Raw genomic sequence first — 22,506 nt, 5'->3', positions numbered from 1 at the left:
TTCAGTATTTAGTGATTGTGGTGGATTAAACTTGTGTTTCTAACAATATGATCGAAATGGCTACAAGGGGGCGTCGTAATTTACCCAACAACCTTTTGCTGCATTTGAGGTTGTTTTCTAGTGAAGAAACAACAAAAGTACATTACAGACTTTATAGGAAAACTGTATTAGGCTCTGTGCGCACTGGGAAATGAAATTTCCTTGAGAAAATTCCGCATGCTCTCAAAGATTACCGCACCCGCGGTAAAAAACCGCGGGAAACCGCACCCGAAAACCGCATGCGGTTTGCCGCGGTTTGCTGCGGTTTTACCGCGGTATTATTCGCGGTATTGCCGCGGTTTTGCCGCGTGCGGGTTGGGATGTGCTTTATTGCATTCAATGCAATAAAGCACATTGAAAAAAAAAAAAAAAAAAGTCATTTAATTCTGAGATAGTAGATAGATAGATAGATAGATAAAGAGACAGAAGAATAGATAGAGGGATAGATAGATGACAGATCGCTGCATTTCCCACGGTCGGCAGTGAGTTCACATTACCGGCCGTGGGAAAAGAACGGTAATTACCTCTGCTGTCTGCTGCATTCAGCGCTGTGTCTGTGACAGTCGCGGCTGGATGTCAGCAGTGCAGGACCCTGTGGATTACGCCGGAGCTGTGGATTACGCCGGAGTTTTGTTTGGGAGGGGTTAATAAAATGGTGAACGAGGCTTGTTTGTTTTATTTAAAATAAAGGATTTTTGGTGTCTGTGTTTTATTCACTTTACTTACGGGTTGATCATGTCAGCTGTCACATAGACGCTGCCATGATCAAGCCTGGAGTTAATGGCGGTGGTCCCCCATCACCATTAACCCCTTGTATTACCTTGCCACCACTGCTACACGGCTGCAAGAAGAGCTGAGGACACGCCGGTATTGCCGCATAATGCATGCGACAGTGCCGGGGCAGCTGCGGCTGATATTCTCGGCTGCCGGAGGGGGAGTGAGGCGGGGGACATTACCCCTGCCCCTCTCCCTCCCCAGCCTGAGAATACCGGGCCGCCGCTGTGTGCTTACCTCGGCTGGAAGGTAAATATGCAGCGGAGCCCACGTTCTTTTTTTCCTATATTTCCGTTTTATTTCTATGTGTGTTCTATGTGTCTGTGTCTATGTGTTCTATGTCTGTGATGTGTGTGTGTCTGTGATGTGTGTGTGTGTGTGTTTACTCTCTGCACGGCTTCCTCTTCCTGTAATGACATCACTTCCCTGCAAAACCGCAGACAAGCGATGTACATTACCGGAGGTAAACCGCGAAATACCGCAGGGAATAACGCAGGAAAACGCAGTGAACCGCACAGAATTTGCTGCCTGCGTTATTCCCTGCGGGATTTCATGATTAACATTGGAGTCAATGGAGTGAAATCCCGCAGCGATGTGCGGAAAAGAAGTGACATGCACTTGTTTTTGCTGCGGGATTCCCGCAGCAAAACATGCAGCTGTCAAATTCCGCCCAGTGCGCACAGGATTTTTTTTCTCCATAGGATTTGCTGGTGATTCACTGCAGAGATGTTATGAACATTTTCTGCAGCGAAACATGCAGCAAATCCGCGAAAAATCCGCGGCAAAATCCGGTAAGTGCGCACATAGCCTTATGCTTACTTTGAGTGTAAAATTAGGTGATTAGGACAAGTCATGGGCTACACATCTAATGTGTTCTGTTTGTGTAGAAGAACTGCAACAGTGGTGTAAAGGTAAGAAAGAGAGCTTTTGTTTTGGCATGCTTATGGTCTGGAGGGAACCACAAAATCATAGTGATGACTGCTACTGCTGTACGTGCAACGTGGAAGGATTGAACCTTAAAAACAAGAAGGTAAGTATATACTTAGGCGGGCTTTGCACGTTGCGACATCGCAAGCCAATGCTGCAATGTCACACGCGATAGTCCCCGTCGCAGGTGCGATATCGTGTGATAGCTGGCGTAGCGAAAATTATCGCTACGCCAGCTTCACATGCACTCACCTGCCCTGCGACCGTCGCTCTGGCCGGCGACCCGCCTCCTTCCTAAGGGGGCGGGTCGTGCAGCGTCATAGCGACGTCACACGGCAGGCGGCCAATAGTGGTGGAGGGGCGGAGATGAGCAGGATGTAAACATCCCGCCCACCTCCTTCCTTCTGTATAGCCGCCGGCGGCAGGTAAGGAGTTGTTCCTCGCTCCTGCGGCTTTACACACAGCGATGTGTGCTGCCGCAGGAACGAGGAACAACATCGTACCTGTCGCGGCACCGGCATTATGGAAATGTCGGTGAATGCAACGATGATACGATAACGACGTTTTTGCGCTCGTTCATCGTATCATCTAGCATTTACACAGTACGATGTCGAAAGTGACGCCGGATGTGCGTCACTTTTGATTTGACCCCACCGACATCGCACGTGCGATGTCGCAACGTGCAAAGCCGCCCTTAGACTTTCCATCAGCAATTCACCCTGTGTCTCATAGTCCAGGAATATTTGTCCCTTCACCTCCGGAAAATCTTGAAGATGCACCTGATTCAGAAACAGAATTTTGGCGAAAACTTTCATGCTAGTCCCAATGAGACGGGGATGAAGTCTGGCTCCTGAACCAAAATTTTATGTAAAGTCTGTTCGAACCCGGCAGATCCAAACTTTTAACAGATCTGCTCATCTCTAGTATAGATCTATCATCTGATCCTTTTCAATAGCTCCTTTATTCTGATTAATCACAAACTGTTAAGCAAAACAAAAGTTACAGAAGGGATGTTGAACATCAAAGAATACACACAAGAAAGAAGCCATATTCATGTTTAGAATGTGGAAAATATTCTAATCAGAAATCATTACACATCCAAGAATTCACACAGGGGTACAGCCATATTCATGTTCAGAATATGGGAAATGTTTATATCAAAAAGTAAATCTTGATAAACATCAAAACATTCACACAGGGAAAAATTATTTTCACGTTCGGAATGTGGGAAATATTTAAATGAGAAAAGAAATCTTGTTGGACATCAGATGACTCACACAGGGGAGAAGCCATTTCCATATTTAGGATGTGTGAAATGCTTTAACCATAAATCCCTTCTTATTGATCTTCCAAATATGAGTTTACAAAGTATTTTTAAAAAATTCCTTTTCATTCGTACTTTGTCCGATCCGGTAAATGAACATGATGATCCTCCATTTACCAATTGTAGAATTTGCAGTGTAATCTCTCCCATATTTGTCACGTTGTGCTGCTGTGTAAACAGCCATTTTAACTAATGATCTTTTCATGAAAAAACTTTTTAGATTAATACTAGCCTATTAGAATAAGATAAGGGTGACTTTAGAAACATAAGCAATTGGGCAGTAATATGATCGAGTTCAACAAAAAATGAAATCCAGAACCCTCAATTTTTGGAGTAAGAGAACTGAAGGGTAATTTTGTACTGTAGAGTCAATAACATATGCATTATATGGGCAGCGATATTGGGACACCTAGTAGCAATCTCTTTTCTAGTTATTTGTGAAAGTGTTCAATAGGGTTAAGGTCAGAGCGCTCTGCAGGCCAATTCCATTTTTCCACCCCAGACTCAAGCAACCACGCCATCATGGATCTTGATTATTGCACTGAAGAACTGTTTTGAAGAAACCGAAAAAGTCCTTGCATAAACTGTTCCCTGTCTCATTGGTTTGTGTAACCAGGCCCATCTACTTCAAATAGTCACATGACTCACCAGCTTTTTCTGGCCACTTGGGTGGTAGGAGCTATTGGTTAACTGACTGCTGCCAAGCCGCCTGCAGCCTAGGAGTCTGGCTGCAGCCATGAATTTAATTTTATTATAATTTTCCCCCTGTCTGTTTCTCCTTCCCTTTGTATTAATTAGTGCAGCAGTGAGAGTAGCACTCTCTTGCCGGTCTACTCACTTGTAAGGGTGAGTTTAAGAAAAGCAAGGGACAAGGTATCCTGCTCGGCAACAAGGCGAAAGAACCCATATAATGAACAATAGGGAGCTCAGGGTACAGCTGAAAGTGAATGCAGGAGGTGTCCCATCACTCTTCTCCCTAGCGCCAGGGCCCACCATTATTAAAGTGTCCCCAGTCTAATTGTTTGTGCGCCGGACATGCGTAGGTCCGTGCGCTACTGGTATGCTGGTATATTCGGATACACCCCAGTCCAAGTGTGACATTTTCCCCAACCCCTAAAATGTTTTCTTATTCAGTCTGCACATTTTTCACACCTGATGCAGACCCTTTCGCAGGATCTGCATTCTCAGGTGGTGTAGCAGTTGTGTTTCTAGTCTCTGCTCTCGCTCAAATTCAGCCAGAACCCAAGATAACCCTCCCAGACAGGTTTTCTGGGTGAGGGTCAAATTTATTACATTTAGGGATGCTTGCAACTTATTTCAAGCTCCGCCCTCGTTGTTCCGGGAGTGAGGAACAGGTTACCTTTTGCTAAAAAAAATGCAAGCGTGGTAATAAACATCCAAGTTCAGACCTGTGTGTGAATGAGTAACTATGAGTTTACACTAAAAACATCAGGAAATGTGCATCTGGGCTCAGGGTTTATTGGTCCGTATCAATTAGCGGACATTATTAACCCTATGGCCATTCGGCTGGAGCTTCCTCCACTTCTAAATGCTTAGGACTTTTTCACAGGTTCTCGCTCAGGAGACGTGTTATGTCTCCTGAGCCAACGTTATTACCACCATCATCTATGTCCCTTATTGGTAACTGTGAGGTTCAGTTCACATACGGTAGTAAACGCAAATAGTTGGGAGCATTTTTCTTTCATGTATTGTATTCAGTCTTGAGTTTCCTGAGGCCCCTCGTTGAAGGGGCGGTACTTTTACAATGGTTTCCCAGTATAGAAGACTTGTGACAGATTTTGGGACTTGAGTCTCATTTTGCCATGTGAGACTCTTTATATTAAACGTATTCCTTTCCTTTGATGCATTAAGGGTTAATGTCAGTTTTGCTGCTACCAGCTCTTTTGTAGTTCTCGTAAGGTGCAGCTGCAATGTGAACACTCCCATCTCCCTCAAATAGTCATAAGACTACTAAGAGTGAGTTTAGGTAGAGCAAGGGTCCTTGCCTGCTTGGTATGTGATCAATGATGGGTGTGAAAGAACCTGTATAGGGAGCTTCGCTGCAGGTGGGTGCAGGATGTTTCCCTTCACGCATTTCCCTAGCACCAGGGCCCACTATTGTTAGTGTCCCTAGTGTACCCCTGTCTGTTGTTCGTGCACCAGACATCTGTAGGCCCGTGCACAAATGTTACACAGGGATGGTCGTGTAGAAGGGTGACCCGTGCTCTGCAAACCCTCCCTGAAGACACTGGCTGTTTTATTGAATATGTGTATTTTGTCTGTTTATTGTATTATGCCTTTTAGATTATTATTTGAAAGATGTATGGGGCTTATGTCAGTCCTGCCAGCTATTACCAGATGGCACAGGACTTCCCAAATGCTTGGAAGGGAGTTCAGATAGAAAGTATAGTGGTAGGGCTGCAAGGGTTAATGTAGGAAGCCCGGCCCACAGTTTAGGCGAATATAGGGGGTAGTACAGTACTTCCTAGGTTTAGTCAGTAAGTGTAAGGCTATGTGCGCACATTGCGTAAATTCATGCAGTTACGCTGCGCTTTGTAGCGCAGCATAACTACATGCGTCCTGCGTCCCCTGCACAATCTATGGAGATTGTGCAGGGGCCGTGCGCACGTGGCATATTACAACGCAGCGCTTCGGCTACTGCCGAAGCGCTGCGTAAAAAGAAGTGACATGTCACTTCTTCCGTGCGCTTTGCCGGCAGCTCCTGCTCTGTCTATGACAGGAGCTGCAGGCAGAGCGCACGTTCTTGCCGGCACCATGCGCTTCAGAACGGAGCTTTTCAGCTGCGCTCTGAAGCGCAGCTTATACGGTGCTGGGCTAGTACGCAACGTGTGCACATACCCTTAGTGATGGGCTGTCCGGCTCTTTTTGGTGGTCCGGTTCCCATGGCTCTGTTGAGGATAGAGAATTGAGTATCCAAAAATACTTAATTCAGCCATTTCATAGACTCACTTATATAGTTCAGTAGATGTGAACTAACACACATATTTGTAAATGCTTTTGTTTCTTACTAACATGTATATATGTATATTGCATATTCAGTGTATTTTCCTTAAACTCAGTATATACTATATGTATAGCTTGAAAATGGCCACCATTTCCTGGTTTACACCCAAGACACATCGACAAAGAAATTCCTGGATCCTAGACTGACCAATCAACGGAGAATATGTAGATCTCTCTACGTCATGAAGCCCTGACTTACGATACTTGATTGGACTAAAACTTTTGTTTACACCCCCTTACTGCTCAGTTTAGAGTTTCTTTCAAACAATAAAGAACACACTTGGTCAAGAGCCGGTCATGGAGATAGATGTAACTGACTTTGCTGTGCAGTTATTTTTCATTCTCGTGTGCACACATGACATTTTAATTAGAAGCAGCAGCCGGATATCAAGAGATCCTTTGAGTCTCATCATCATCGTCATTCTGACCTTGACAACTGGCACCCCAGATGGGACTACCGTAAAGGGTGAGTCAGAGCTTCCATTTTCCGGACGTCTGGGGGCTACTCCACAAGTATCCAGGTGTCGCTTGATAGGATTGATCACCCTTCATTTCGCAGGTAACCATCATATACATTGTGTGTGCTGTTTTACCTGTGGATCGAGAGACACCTGGCGAACGTGGGTGGTCACTAGTCCGGAGAATGGTAGTGCACCGGAGACCTAACGGTGTGACTGTCACCCGCCGGTGGGCTAGAAGGACCCAGCTCCCATAGGGGCTAGGGGTAGGTTGTAAAGTATCCGGCTGTCTGTAATTAGAACTGGGGTGTTTTCTTGAGTAGCTGTTTTTATTTGTATATAGGTGTATGGTTAATCAAGCTTGTGATTTCTCTGTTTGGTTCTCGGAGAGTTAATTGTCTGTTATTGTTCACGGAGGGAGAGAAAATGGAGGCTAAGGAGCTGCTTGTCTTTGTTCTGTGTCTGCAGCCTCTTAGACAAAGACAGCAGGAGGGGGGAGGTTAATCACCCACTGCCTGCACTAAGAGGAAAGTTTGTGTGTGTGTTAGGAATGCGAGAGGGGGGAGCACATCCTTACATTCTTACACTCGGAGGAAGCAAAAAGGTGGGGGCTATATGTCCACCAGCTGCTTGAGGCAGAGCGGAGATCAAATTGCATAGCTATGTTCCTGCTGTCTTTTAGCTAAGAAACAGGGGGGTGGAGGGTGAAGAGGCAGACGCCGGGGGTGTTAAAACAGCGCAGCTCTTTGGAGCGAGGTAATATACAGGAGGTGGCTGCAGTCTTTGTATACTACATTAAGTTGTAATGATTTGAAAGAAAAACAAGTGTTATCTTGGTTTGGATTTGAGAGAAATTAACTAGTTTATGCGTTTTTCAGCATTTTGTAATCGTTGGTTTGTTTTTGGAACAGAGAGATAAGGGAATTGGCGTGTCCCCCAGTGTTTTATTTATATATATATATAAAATACATCGATTCTTGTGTTAATAGCCGGAAATGGGAACACGTGGAGAACGGTATTAGTATCCACGTGTTGGACACTGAAAAAGTGTGTCCGCTTACACGGGAAAGAGGGGGAGGGATTCCGGTGGTGGAGAAAAGTGTTTTGAACCAGCGTATTCCCCTGAGTGTTAACTCATGCACTGCTATGTGAGACGCCGGAAAAATAGGAACGTACGAGGAACGGTATTGTATTCGTACGTTGGACGTCACAGTATGTCCTTATTGCATAGTAGGGAAGTGGGAAGAGGGTTCAGTTGGATGTGGCCAATCCAGCTAGAGCACTGTATACTCTGTTCAAGAAGAGATTGTTTTTTAGTAGGAGCTGAGAACGCTGTCGCCCTAGTTATAAAAAAAACGGAAAAAAAATACAAAAGATTGCAAAAAGTTGTGTAATATCGTTGGACTACCACTAGATGGCAGGCTGCAACCCATGTATTGAAGTTCAGATTAATCTGTAGTGAGTTTATAATGAAGAACAAAGACCTCATTCACTGTCTGTTGCTGTTTGTAGAATCACTAAATGTTTTTCTCTAGCGGTGCCTTATTGTTCTTCTCTAGAAGTCATTATATCTGGTGCTAATCATATCTCTCCTTTGTATGCTGGAATGCAAATTTACAGGCACTAAAGTATCCCTGGTTTACTACGTAGTTCCAGCCACTCCCAGTACACCCAGGGAGTCACAACATGGATGCTACACCCGGAAGTCAGGTGCCTGGAACTTCCTGTGGCAGCCGTCTTGCTACACCCACTGATGGCAGTACACCTCATAAGCCACACCCCTCGAAATGGCTCTTTGTTCAAAGCTCTCCACCCATCCCCGGTGGGAGGTGTTCTCTGGTATATATGACTAACACATTTGAATAAGTATAAATTGTATATTTGTTTACTCAGTTATCCCATAAGTGCAAGTCAAAGATAAGTAAGTGAAATTTTTACAGAAATGATGTGGAAAGATCTGTTCACATAAAATTAATTGGTATTTTAGAAGTCTTGCAGCATTATATCATAAAATAAAATAGAGGAAGGTAAATATATATATCTTTGTATTATGTTAGTTAATTTAAGACAAAAATCGTAAACGACTTACCCCTACTGATGTCAAAATGTATCAAATCCATTTGTAAATAAGGAATTAGGAAAAATGTATAATGCATTCAATGTACATATGGGTAATGGATGTGTTCCCTGCTATGTCTTTGTTATAACAAAGGATGAGTTTTTTTTCTTCTTCCTGTCTCGCTTTTAAGAAGTAAGAATGGAATGTGTCTCTCTCCAATAGTGACGTAAGTTTGGTTTAACCCTTAGAGTTCAGGATTTCCCATTTTTAGTTTGCTGTTTATACCTGAATAGGGAATATTAAATTTTATGGGATGCGCGATATAATTTGTGTTGTTTTGTTTTTAATGGCGATTTATTTGAACAATATATTTTTTTTTTTTTTTATTTTTTTTTATTTTGTGACTCTATCACCTTTTCTGTTTTTATGATTATTTCTAAACAATTTATATATTTTTGCAAGTTAGTCGCCCAGTCACAGCTGTCATTTCATCATGTCTCAGTCGTTTCTACTATGAAAGGTTTTTCTTTTCTTTATGGATACAGTGTTGTTTATTGTAAAGTTTTAAAATTTCCCAGTAATGTATAGTGTTCTGAGATGTACGTTATTTTCAGTGTTTGTTCATTTTAGGTTTTAGTATGTGGCTAATTTATTACCTGCTGTTTTATCTTTTCTTTTAGGGAATACCAGTATACAAATGCTGAATTTTGCCATATTGGTAAATAAACAATTAAACAAGGGGGGAACAAGGTATTAATTATATTCTCCAGTTTCTTGGAGGGCGCAGCAGGTATATTAGATAGGTTTTGAAGCTGACCTTTTTCCCATAGGTTATGTTTATTAGATTACTATGAGGTATATCTGTTAACTGAAATAGGAAAGTCTTGTCTTATATGTTTATTTGTTTATTTATTTGTTTGTTTATTTATTTAGTATTCTCAGTCATGTGAGGTATAGATGACCACTAACTGTATTATGATCAGAGATGAAGTTATAAGAATGATCTAATGTATATTTTTTAGTTTTTGTTTTTATAGATGAAACCAGATGGTGGTCGATTCTGCACTGGATATGCTGCTGTTTACACCACATGAGGTAGTCTAAATTCGACCACTCCCTCCAATCCTATTGATACAGGAGACAGTGATGCATTAAATGCCTCTCTTGATGGGTAGAACAGGAGTGGGTAAGAGTCTTTAGAGGTGTATGTAGGTTGTAGATTTCTTCCTGTTGTCAAATGAATTAGGTATGCCGAAAAGAAAGTCTAGATTTGAGCTGATGGATTCGGATGGAGATCCTTGCACAGGTGCAGCTGACCAAGAAGCAGTGAACGGGCCTAGAGTTGAGAGTCTTTCACCAATACCGACCATGCCTTGGTGACATTGGTCACGTCAGTGACTTCTGTTACTCCTTGTGTTCTTAAATCCCTACAGGAACAAGCGATACAACAAGGAATGGAGTGTGACATGCAGGGAGCCAGCTGACTGAGGAAGGTCTGTGGATAAAGGGTGGTAAGCTTTCTCTGCCATGAGAGCTCTTCTTAATGATGGCCCAGGTAACATCTGTGAAAGACAATTGTCAGTGTGTGCTTTGGTGACACCGGGTTCAGTACCCAGGTGGGCAGATTCACCCAGTCTTGTGAGACAAGTGCCTAGAATGAAGTGAAAAAAAAACTGTAAAGAGTCCGTAGAAACACCCTGCACCTACTCTACCCATTCTTAGAGACTGCAAACTGATTATAGATGTATATCATGAGCACGTTGTATGCAAGTCTGTGCGTGTTGTGTAAATTTCTTTCCAGGTTTGGTCAGAGGCATTCCAGTGCAGAAAACGATATTATTGTTGAGAAGCACATGAAGGTGGTATGTAAAGGAAAATGTGTTTACAAAAAGTGTATATTTTATAGAAAAGTGGAAACTAGTAAATTGTGTACAAAATGTATATGTTTTGTTTTCTTTTTGCAATAAACAGGTCTTTATGTAAGATGTTTTTTGGTTTAGCATAGACATATATATTTTTATATAATTGACTGAATAGTGTGATAAACAGGTGTATTCTCCAATTCCAGATCTTAAATCAGAGCTATTAGCATATGGTCTCCAGTCAGGAGACTGATTGATCCTAAAGGACAAGCGAGAAAGAGCCATGAGTCAACACTAGAGGAGCTGATCCAACCACAGAAACATCTATGGATCCACACCTCGCATTGTAGAAGGGTTAATCAACCAGAGCTGCACTGAGCGTTCTGCTCATACTTATCCTTTTCAGAAAACCCTGTACAGTCTTAGACCAGCATTGCCAGAACAGTTAGAAGAGAGGACTTAGAGAACCTTGAGACATGGGAAAGTCCAACTACAAAGGGTGAGGACTCGCCTAGGAGTCCTTGGTCTCAAACCGGTGAAGAAAACCCCTTTCCCCTTTCCGCCCATGTTTCAACGTTCAGTTAGGCAGGTTTTTCAACAGATCTTTCTACCTCTCTTCCTAAGGGAACACAGTACCCTTAGTTTTTAGAAATGGCAGAAGTAAGTCTTTAGGGGGGACTGTTGAGGATAGAGAATTGAGTATCCAAAAATACTTAATTCAGCCATTTCATAGACTCACTTATATAGTTCAGTAGATGTGAACTAACACACATATTTGTAAATGCTTTTGTTTCTTACTAACATGTATATATGTATATTGCATATTCAGTGTATTTTCCTTAAACTCAGTATATACTATATGTATAGCTTGAAAATGGCCACCATTTCCTGGTTTACACCCAAGACACATCGACAAAGAAATTCCTGGATCCTAGACTGACCAATCAACGGAGAATATGTAGATCTCTCTACGTCATGAAGCCCTGACTTACGATACTTGATTGGACTAAAACTTTTGTTTACACCCCCTTACTGCTCAGTTTAGAGTTTCTTTCAAACAATAAAGAACACACTTGGTCAAGAGCCGGTCATGGAGATAGATGTAACTGACTTTGCTGTGCAGTTATTTTTCATTCTCGTGTGCACACATGACATTTTAATTAGAAGCAGCAGCCGGATATCAAGAGATCCTTTGAGTCTCATCATCATCGTCATTCTGACCTTGACAGCTCCACTCACCAAAAAGAGCCGACTCATTTGGATCGTTCTTGGCTCCTTATTAAATATGTGTTCACCCCAGGTGAACACATATTTAAGATTATAGTAACAACGCTGATACCCTGCCCACCTGCTGCTAAACCCTGCCTACTTACAACTGACCAATTAGACTGTTGAGTAGGTGGGGTTTCGTTCAGGTGGACGGAGTTTCATCCCCTGAACACCGGAGTTTTATGCCCAGTGAGAGCCGTTAAGAGATTTTAGTGGCTCTCACTGGGGATCCGGCTCACAGCAGGGAGTCGAATCTTTGTGTTGGATCGTTCATGACCTACACATCACTAGTAAGTGTTAGAGAGGAAGTAAGAGCAAGGAACAGAGAGAAAGAGCAGTATGGTGTGCTGAAGAAACAGGCTAAAGAATTGGGTAGGAGGAAGATAGAAGTGGTGACCTACATCAGGTTATACTGAGCGGCTTCCGGGAGTCATATCAGCAGCGCCTCCAAGGTGAGCAGACAGACTGAAGTAGTGCAGGAGAAGAACAGTGCCTTATCCCTGCATTGCCAGTTCTGGGGTCTTCGGATGTTAAACTTAGGGTAGCCTATCCTTAGGGGAGAAGGTTACTTGCCAAAAGGCCCGGAGTGGAGGATCTGTATAGTCTCAAAAGGCAGTGGGACTGTATATAAATGTAATATATATATATATATATATATATATATATATATAATATATAAATCTCACACACGCACTCCAATCATCGGTTGTGGCATCATTTTAAATTTCAGGATAATTAGAATCAGTTTTGTATATTGGAGTGGCGTATACGAGTGTCGGCTAGGACTAGTAGAAGAGGTGTACAGAAACAGACAAGCACAGTTACATGTCTAGATTTTGTTTTCTCTATTTTGTTAACTAAATTCACTCCTATTAGCAAAATTCAACCTCCCTTCCCCCAGAAGAATGTAATAAGACAAGCCTGGCAGGTACTGTATGTAGGTATGTAGGTAGGGAGCAGGGCTGTGGAGTTGGAGTCGGTATCCATTTTTTGTGGAGTCCGAATTTGAGTCGTTTCAAAATGGACCAACTCCTAAAATATATAATAAATTGGGTACAGTGGTTCAGTGCAGTATGTGATGAATATTTTTTTAACAAGAATTTGAGAAAGTTATGAAATGCCCTATAAATGTCTGTTCTATTCCTGATCAAAGAATCTAGGCTTTTAGTTGAGATGAATTTGTGCTGCACTTCAGCTACATGATACAGTAAATTTATCACAAACATGAATCCTGTACAGTTGAAACCAGAAGTTTACATACACTATCTAAAAAGATATATATGCATATATTTCTCACTATTTGACATGAAATCAGAATAAACCTTTCCCGTTTTAAGTCAATTAGGATTACCAAAATTATTTATATTTGCCAAATGCAAGAATAATGAGGGAGAGGGAATGTTTTAAGACAGTTTTATTACTAAATGCAAAGTCAAAAATTTACATACACTAAAGGCCCTGTCACACACAGAGATAAATCTGCGGCAGATCTGTGGTTGCAGTGAAATTGTGGACAATCAGTGCCAGGTTTGTGGTTGTGTACAAATGGAACAATATGTCCATGATTTCACTGCAACCACAGATCTGGCAAAGATTTATCTCTGTGTGTGACGGGGCCTTAAGAGTACTCTGCCTTTAAACAATATGGGACAGCCTATATGATTTCATGTCTTTGTATTCTGATAAGTTTATTGGCAACATTTGAGTTAATTAGAGACACCTCTGTAGATGTATTTTAATGCACACCTAAAATACACTGCTTCTTTGTGTAGCATCATGGAAAAGTAAAAAAGAAATCAGCCAAGATCTCAGGAAGAGAATTGTGGACTTGCACAAGTCTGGTTCATCCTTGGTTGCAATTTTGGGATACCTGAAAATGCCTCGTTCATCTGTACAAACAATTATATACAAGTACAAACAAGATGGGAATGTCCAGCCATCACACTGCTCAGGAAGGAGACAGATTCTGTGTACCAGAGATGAACATGCTTTGGTCAGACATGTGCATATCATCCCAAGAACAAAAGTAAAAGCTCACGTGAAGATGCTGGCAGAAGCTGGTAAGATTGTGTCATTATCCACAGTGAAACGAGCACTGTATCAACATGGACTGAAAGGCCACTCTGCCAGGAAGAAGCCATTACTTAAAAGTAATATAAAAAAAAGACAGATTAATGTTTTCAGATGCGCACAGGAACAAAAACCCTAAATTTTGGAGATATGTCCTGTGGTCTAACTCAACTAAAATTGAACTGTTTGGCTATAAGGACCATTGTTACTTCTGGAGGAAAAAGGGAGAAGCTTTGAAGGCAAACAACACCATCCCACCTGTGAAACACGAGGGTAACGGCATCATTTTGTGGGGTTGTTTTGCTGCTGAAGGGACTAGTGTACTTCACAAAATAGATGACATTATGAGGAAAGAAGATTATGTGGCAATACTGAAGCAACAGCTCAAGACATCAGCCAGGAACTTAAAGCTTAGGTGGAAATGGGTCTTCCAAATGGACAATTACCCAAAGCATACTGCCAAACTGGTTACAAAGTGGCTTAAGGATTACAAAGTCAATGTTTTGGAGCGGCCATCACAAAGCCCTGATTGCTGATGTATGTAAAGTGCTATGTAATTATAAGCGTCATATTAGTGATTAAATCTTATATATTATCACAATCCTATTGAAAATTTATGGGTAAAGTTGATAAGGCCAGTCCACTCAAGGCGACCTACAAACATGGCTCATTTACACCAGTTCTGTCAGGAGGAATGGGCCCAAATTCCTATCAGGTATTGTGAGAAGCTTGTGGAATGAGATCCAAAATGTTTCACCCAAGTCATACAGTGCAAGGGCAATGCTAACAAATACTAATTCAATGGATGAAAACTTTTGAATTTGCAGAAAGTAATAAAATGCTTTAAGACATTCTCTCTCTCTCTCTCCCTCATTATTCTGGCATTTGGCAAATATAAATAATTTTGGTTCCTAATTGACCTAAAACGGGGAAGGTTTATTCTGATTTTATGTCAGATAGTGAGAAAAACCTGTAGATGTGTCTTTATAGAGAGTGCAGGGAAAGTTCTGGTTTCAATTCAAATGTATGAGTGAGTCCGAGTCGAAGTTGGAGTCGGAATCAAGGAAATTGAGAAGTTGGAGGATTGGCTTACTGACTTTACAGGATTGTTAGGAAGGCACATGTCCATAAACTTAAATAGACCTTTTCTTTTTGTGTTGCATATACGGGTGTGAAATTGACTGGTGAAAAAAAACGGCGTTTGTGACATGCTTACTGTTTAAGGCCCTGTGCGCACTGGAAAATGGAATTTTCTCAAGAAAATTCCGCAGGTATTCAAAGATTACCGCACCCGCGGTAAAAAAACCGCAGCAAACCGCACCCGAAAACCGCATGCGGTTTGCCGCGGTATTGTTCGCGGTATTGGCGCGGTTTTGCCGCGTGCGGGTTGGTATGTTCTTTATTGCATTCAATGCAATAAAGCACATTGAAGAAAAAAAAAAAAAGTCATTTCATTCTGAGACAGAAGAATAGATAGAAGAATAGATAGATAGACAGACAGAGGGATAGATAGAAGGATAGATAGATAGACAGACAGAGGGATAGATAGAGGGATAGATAGAGGGATAGATAGAAGGATAGATAGAAGGATAGAGGGATAGATAGAAGGATAGATAGAAGGATAGATAGATAGATAGAGGGATAGATAGAGTCCCTGTGAGCACACTCTGCATTTCCCACGGTCGGCAGTGAGTTCACATTACCGGCTGTGGGAAATGACCGGTAATTACCTCTGCTGTCTCACTGCGAGGCTGCATTCATTCAGCGCTGTGACAGTGTCAGTTGCGGCTGGATGTAAGCAGCGCAGGACCTGTGGATTACGCCGGAGCGGTGGATTACGTCGGAGCTTTGTTTCGGGAGGGGTTAATAAAAGGGTGAACGAGGCTTGTTTGTGTTTTATTTAAAATGAAGGATTTTTCGGTGTCTGTGTGTTTTTTCACTTTACTTACGGGTTGATCATGTCAGCTGTCTCATAGACGCTGCCATGATCAAGCCTGGAGTTAATGGCGGTGATCCGCCACCATTAACCCCTTGTATTACCTTGACTGCCACTGCTACACGGCAGCAAGAAGAGCCGGGGACACTCCGGTACTGCCGCATAATGCATGCGACAGTTCCGGGGCAACTGCGGCTGATATTCTTATTCTCGGCTGCGGGAGGGGGAGTGAGGCGGGGGACATTAACCCTGCCCCTCTCCCTCCCCAGCCTGACAATACCGGGCCGCCGCTGTGTGCTTACCTCGGCTGGACGGTAAATATACAGCGGAGCCCACGTGTTTTGTTTTCTATATTTCCATTTGCTTTCTATGTGTGTTCTATATGTCTGTGTGTGTGTGTGTTCTATGTCTGTGATGTCTGTGTGTGTCTGTGATCTGTGTGTGTTTACTCTCTGTACGGCTTCCTCTTCCTGTAATGACATCACTTCCCTGCAAAACCGCAGGCAAGCGATGTACATTACCGGAGGTAAACCGCGAAATACCGCAGGGAATAACGCAGGAAAACGCAGTGAACCGCACAGAATTTGCTGCCTGCGTTATTCCCTGCGGGATTTCCCGATTACATTGGAGTCAATGGAGTGAAATCCCGCAGCGATGTGGGGAAAATAATTGACATGCAATTGTTTTTGCTGCGGGAATCCCGCAGCAAAACATGCAGCTGTCAAATTCCGCCTAGTGCACACAGGATTTTTTTTTCCCATAGGCTTTGCTGGTGATTCACTGCAGAGATGTTATGAACATTTTCTGCAGCGAAACATGCAGCAAATCCGCAGAAAATCCGCGGCAAAATCCGGTAAGTGCGCACAGGGCCTAAATATAGATTTTCTTTTTATTGAAAAATACAGTTTAGTTACCCTACACAAACCTGGAGAATATAGAAACATGAACCAGTTGTAGAAAAACTTGAGAATTTGCAAGGACTCCATAAAAAAACTTTAAGAACTGTCAAAAAGTGTAATTCAACATTAAAGGAGATATCTGGGCATTTAAGAGGCTAAAAGAAGAAGGGATCATTATCAACATGATTTTGGCAAGATAAGAGAAATAATAACAAATGGTGGAAAGTGTCTGTGTTTCAAGACAAAGATAATACCTCCAAAAAAAGTGATGCAGGAAGAAGATTGCTTGAGTGATGAGACAAGCATCTTGAGTAAATGGAGGATCACACTCAGCATAAAAAATTGAAAGTTCTTAGTGTCCCACAAAACGTAGAAGGGATGAATATAAAGTACTTCATTAATAAATGTCTCAAACAAAATTTTGCTAAGAATAAGTTCTTTGCAGTGTTCAGGATTGAAAAAAAGACAATTGTGTACCTTTTTTATAGGCCCTCTTAAACCGGATTTACTCTGAGGCCAATTAAAGGAAATGACCGTATTTTTCGAACTATAAGACGCACTTTTTTCCCCAATTGTTGGGGGAAAGTGGGGGGTGCGTCTTGGTCTGAATGTGGCTGCGGGGAATGAGGGTGCTGCGGTGGAGCGGGTCATCGGTAGCATGAGCAGGCTGTAGCAGCCTGCCATGACCATGTGGGACCGCTCAGTTCATATGCACGCCCATCCTCCCGCCCATCATTCCTCAGCGCTGAAGCCAGCGCTGACAGGTGGGCGGGATGATGGGCAGAGGGTGCGTGCATAATTAACAGCCAGACCGCGTGATCACCCCTGGCAACTACAGCCTGAAGTGATCATGTGTGGCTATATTCACTGCTCCTCGCGCATCATCATCAGCGCGGGGGGGGAAGTGAATAAGTATACTTACGCGTCACCATTGCCTGCAGCATCGCGATGTCCTCCTGTCTGCCGGCCAGCTGATCTGTGTAGAGAACAGTGAGCACAGCGATGACGTCATCACTGTGCGCACCGCTAGTCTCCACACAGGTCAGCTGACAGGCAGACAGGAGGACGAGCGATGCTGCAGACAACGGTGGTGGCTCCACACTCCAGCGGCGCTGCTGCCGGCACTGACAGGAGGAGGAGCGATGCTGCATGGAGCAAGGAAAGGTGAGTATAAACATTAATTTTTTTTGTGTGCCACAGGATACAGGCCATATTGCAGGATGGGGGGTATATAGCAGGATGCGGCCATATAGCAGGATGGATGGGGGAATATAGCAGGGTGGATGGGGTATATAGCAGGGTGGATGGGGGTATATAGCAGGATGGATGGGGGTATGTAGCAGGATGCATGAGGGTACACAGTCCCTGACAGAGGTTCTGTAGCTTATCCATGTTATGTAAATAAAAGCTTATAACCTGACTTTAAATTCATCCATTGGTTTTATAAATGACTCTTTTGAAAGCTGAAACCCTCCCAAATTTGGTTTAGGTTATGAAAATAAAGTTGCTGCAAAGCTGAAATTTTGATCATTTATTGAACACAGAAAGGTCAGATTTTGTCAAGGCAAAAGTTTTGTCGCCCACAGAAAGTAATGTGAAATTCAAACAAATAATTAACTTCTAATACAAAGATATGTTGCATAACGTTGGTGAATGAAGTTGTGGTGCTATTAGAGCCATATTTATTATTTTGTGTTACTACCATGAGCTTGAAGGACTACATCCATGCGATTCAAGAATGATTCATACAATTTATTGATGAAGTCATCAGGAATAGCAAAGAATACAGTCTTTACATGCCACCCAGAGTTCATCTAGATTCTTTGGTTTTGTCTTCCAAGCTTCCTCTTTCATCATACCCCAAACATACTCAATGATGTTCATGTCTGGTGATCGGGCTGGCCAGTCCTTGAGCACCTTGATCTTCTTTGCCTGGAGGAACTTTGTTGTAGAGATGGATGGATGAAATGAAGCACCATCCTGCTGCAAAATTTGACCCCTTTTATGATTGGGAATGTAAGAGGTAGCTAATACTTCTTGATATTTTAGGCTATTGATATTGCCTTCCACCTTGGAAATGTTTCGCACACCCTATACTGAATGTAACCCCAGACCATGATCTTTCCACCACCAAACTTAACTGTTTTCTGGATCCATACGGGCTCCATTAGGTCTCCTGCAGTATTTGAGGTAGTTGTGGTGTAATTCAACTGAATATTCATCAGAGAAATCCACCTTCTGCCCCTTTTCCAGCATCCATCTGTTTAGCAGGCTCTGGGACTTGGCAAATGCCACAAGTTTTTTTAATTGCCTTTTGTTTAGTGCTGACATCTGGGCACTGATTCGATTATAGAGGCCATTTCGAGACAGAATCCTACTATTAATGTTCTGGTTGGCACAGGGACTTGAGGTGACCAGGCCTTTTGGAGCTCTGCTGCAGTAGAAGAGGGGCTGGCTTTGGATTTTCTAACCAACAAACGTTCCTCCTGAGCAGTTGTCTTGCGGGGTCTGCCGAACCTGGGCTTGTGAAAAACATCTCCAGTCTCTTCAAATCTTTTTTTAATTCTTTGTACATGACGTTGAAACATATTAAAGGTGCCAGCCACCTCTGCAGTGGATCTGGTCTTCAGCCTTTTCAAGGCTTTGGTCGCAGGGTGGATTTTTGGCATGTTGTTAGAGGTCAAGTTGCAGTTCAACTGAAGGTCTGGGGTGCTGGGTTTCTTTTTATACACACCCACTTAACCGATCATTTAGTGAGCACAGGTGAGGATGTAAACTAGGATTGGGTGCATTATATTACAAGGCGACATAACTTTTTTTCTTGCCAAAATCTGACCTTTCTGTGTTTATTAAATGATCAATATTTCAGCTTTGCAGCAACTTTATTTTCATAACCTGAAACAAATTTGTGAGGGTTTCAGCTTTCATAAGAGTAATTTATGAAACCAATGGATGAATTTAAAGTCAGGTTATAAGCTTTTATTTACATAACATGGATAAGTGACAGAACGTCTGTCAGGGACTGTATAGCAGCATGGGGGTATATAGCAGGATAGGGGTATATAGCAGAATAAGGGAATATACCAGGATGGCGCTATGTAGCAGGATGGGAATACATACCATTATGGCGGTATATAGCAGGATGGGAATATATACCAGGATGAGGGACATATATACAAGGATGGAGGTCACATACAAGGCAGGAGGATCATTGCCAGGATGCGGTACCTTAGTAGAGAATGTGGGAACATTACCCCCGTAACCGTGTCAGCAGCAGATCCTCGACCCATAAGTGTCATGACCAAATTTTGCTTAAAATTTTATTTTCCTATTTTCTTCCTCTAAAACCAGGGTGCGTCTTATGGTCCGAAAAATACGGTAAGTTGTTAGCATTTGAAGAATGAAGTTATAGATTATGAGTACAACATGGTCAAAACAGTAATACAAAGTCTTCTGCTCCTGCCAATGTCCTAATCAGTTGAAAATCAACATTTACTTAAAATTTCATAGATATTTTAATACTGAAGTATTATGAAATTTCTAATAACATATTAGGATGAATATACGTCCAAACACTTATTAAACAATAATAATAATGTTTTCATTTTTGGCAGGTGAATGGACTGGGAGCTCAGAGGGACATATCATATTCTCAGATGTCAAAGTAGAAGATCATGGTATCACACCACTAGAAACGTATGGAGAGTATGCCATTATCCCAGAAACACTTGCAGACAGTCACAGTAAATATCTATCATTTGATCCTTTTCAACAGGTTCTGTCTTCTGATTCATCACAGGTTATTGAGCAAAGCAAAAATTACAGAAAGGATGTTGAACGTCAAAGAGTACACACAAGAAAAAAGCCATATTCATGTTTAGAATGTGGGAAATGTTTTACGTGTAATGGAAGTCTTGTTACACATAAAAGAAATCATACAGGGGAAAAGCCATATTCATGTTCAGAATGTGGGAAATGTTTTACACTGAAATCGTATCTTGTTCTACATCAGAGAACTCACACTGGGGAGAAGCCATATTCATGTTCAGAATGTGGAAAATGTTTTTCTCAGAAAAATTATCTTTCTAGACATCAGAAAACACACTCGGGGAAGAAGCCTTTTTCATGTATTGAATGCGGGAAATGTTTTATTAGGCTGTCGCATCTTGTTAGACATCAGGTAACTCACACAGGGGAGAAGCCATTTTCATGTTCAGAATGTGGGAAATGCTTTAGTCGTAAATCAAATCTTGATAAACATCTAAGAATTCACACAGGGGAGAAGCCATTTTTATGTTCAGAATGTGGGAAATGCTTTAGTCGTAAAACATATCTTAATAGACATCTGAGAATTCACAGAGGGGAGAAGCCATTTTCATGTTCAGAATGTAAGCAATGGTTTACAAATATATCTGATTTTGCTAAACATCAGATAAGTCACGCTGTAGATTAGCAATTTTCATGTTTAGAATTAGAAATGTTTAAACTATTATTCAGTTTTTGTTGATCATCTAAATATGGTTCTATAATGCATTTTAAAAATTAATTTTCATTACAATTTATAAGGTATATGATGATCCTCCATTTATCTACCGTAGAATTTACAGCAAAATCTCTTCCCATATTTGGCACATTGTTACATAATTGCATATGTTGAAAAAAGACCTAGGCCCCTCTAGTTCAACCTTTCTCCACCAATTATGTATTTTGTCACATTTATAACTGACAATGATAAGTGTACTGAGGAAACCATCTAGCCCTTTTTTAAAAGCTGTTATAGTGTCTGCCATTATTACCATGTTTTTGAAAAATAAGACACTGTCTTAATTTTTTTTTGCCCCATAAAAAGCCCCATGGCTTATTTTCTGGGAAACACAGTTGGGGGAAAGTTTACCCCCCCCCACCTCCATCAAAAAAAAAGCAGACCACCCTTTCCTAGGAGACTCATACTTACCAGACTCCCAGCGTTTGCCTCGATCCCAGGTACCCTTGCGTTCCTCAGCGTGCGCTCCCAGCAAGTAAGCTGCACGCCATCCTCCCCTGCTTCTGGCCGATACACACATACATCAGATTCCACACACTCATACTCACACATACATCAGATCGCACACACACACATTCATACTTGTGCACACACATCAGATCACACACACACAGTCACATCAGATCTCTCACACAATCACAAATTACCTCGCACACACACACTCACCACATCCGGCGATAGGCATTGCTTTTGGCCAGCAGGTGAAGATGGGATGCAGTGCAGTGGAACGCATGGAGTACCCAGCGGTGGAACGCATCAATGTTCAATACAATGCTCAATATAAGTCCGGTGATCCCGAATATCGAATATGCATAGTTTATTTATTATTGAACTGGTGAAAAATAAAATTATAAATTTGTAAAATTTGGTTTTGTGTTGCTATTTTCTTAGACTGTATCTTATTTTATTTTTATGTCCGTGGTCTTGTATTAGGGTTTGTCTTTTGCTTGGCAAGCTCATATGTTTAATTATATACTTTGATATGTGGTATAAATAAAATGTTTTTATCACTTTCTACTGCATTTTTAAACATCTATAATATACATAAACGACTCAACTTTGAAATTACGCTAACACAATTTGCCCAAGGGGGAACTAGAGGTACCCTAAACTAAAGATCTATAAAATATAACTTTTATTATTTCAAAATCACAAGACAGGAATTAAAAATAGCATGCAGAGCAACCCAATCCACTCACTGTATCATGTGTCCAGCTGTGGACCGGACACTATCACAAACTGGACGAAAGTCCTACAAATAATTCAGAGGTTGGTGCAACCCTACACTGCCTATCTAAAAACATTCAGCTAATAGCCTAGGG

The 22,506-nt window shown here is 41.8% G+C and overlaps 1 protein-coding gene across 2 annotated transcripts in view; it reads left to right on the top strand.

The window, feature by feature from the left end:
- Nucleotides 1–22,099, top strand: part of LOC142311935 (oocyte zinc finger protein XlCOF8.4-like) — a 56,190-nt gene extending 34,091 nt beyond the window's left edge. For both annotated transcript variants that reach the window (XM_075350803.1, XM_075350804.1), the window contains exon 7: nucleotides 20,256–22,099. In XM_075350803.1, coding sequence (XP_075206918.1) covers nucleotides 20,256–21,094 — 839 coding nt within the window. In that variant the 3' untranslated portion in view covers nucleotides 21,095–22,099. The remainder of the gene's footprint in view (nucleotides 1–20,255) is intronic.
- Nucleotides 22,100–22,506: the final 407 nt, after the last annotated feature.

This window comes from Anomaloglossus baeobatrachus, chromosome 5, assembly GCF_048569485.1.
Source record: "Anomaloglossus baeobatrachus isolate aAnoBae1 chromosome 5, aAnoBae1.hap1, whole genome shotgun sequence".
Classification (NCBI taxonomy): domain Eukaryota; kingdom Metazoa; phylum Chordata; class Amphibia; order Anura; family Aromobatidae; genus Anomaloglossus; species Anomaloglossus baeobatrachus.
This window is presented reverse-complemented; position numbering and strand designations above follow the sequence as displayed.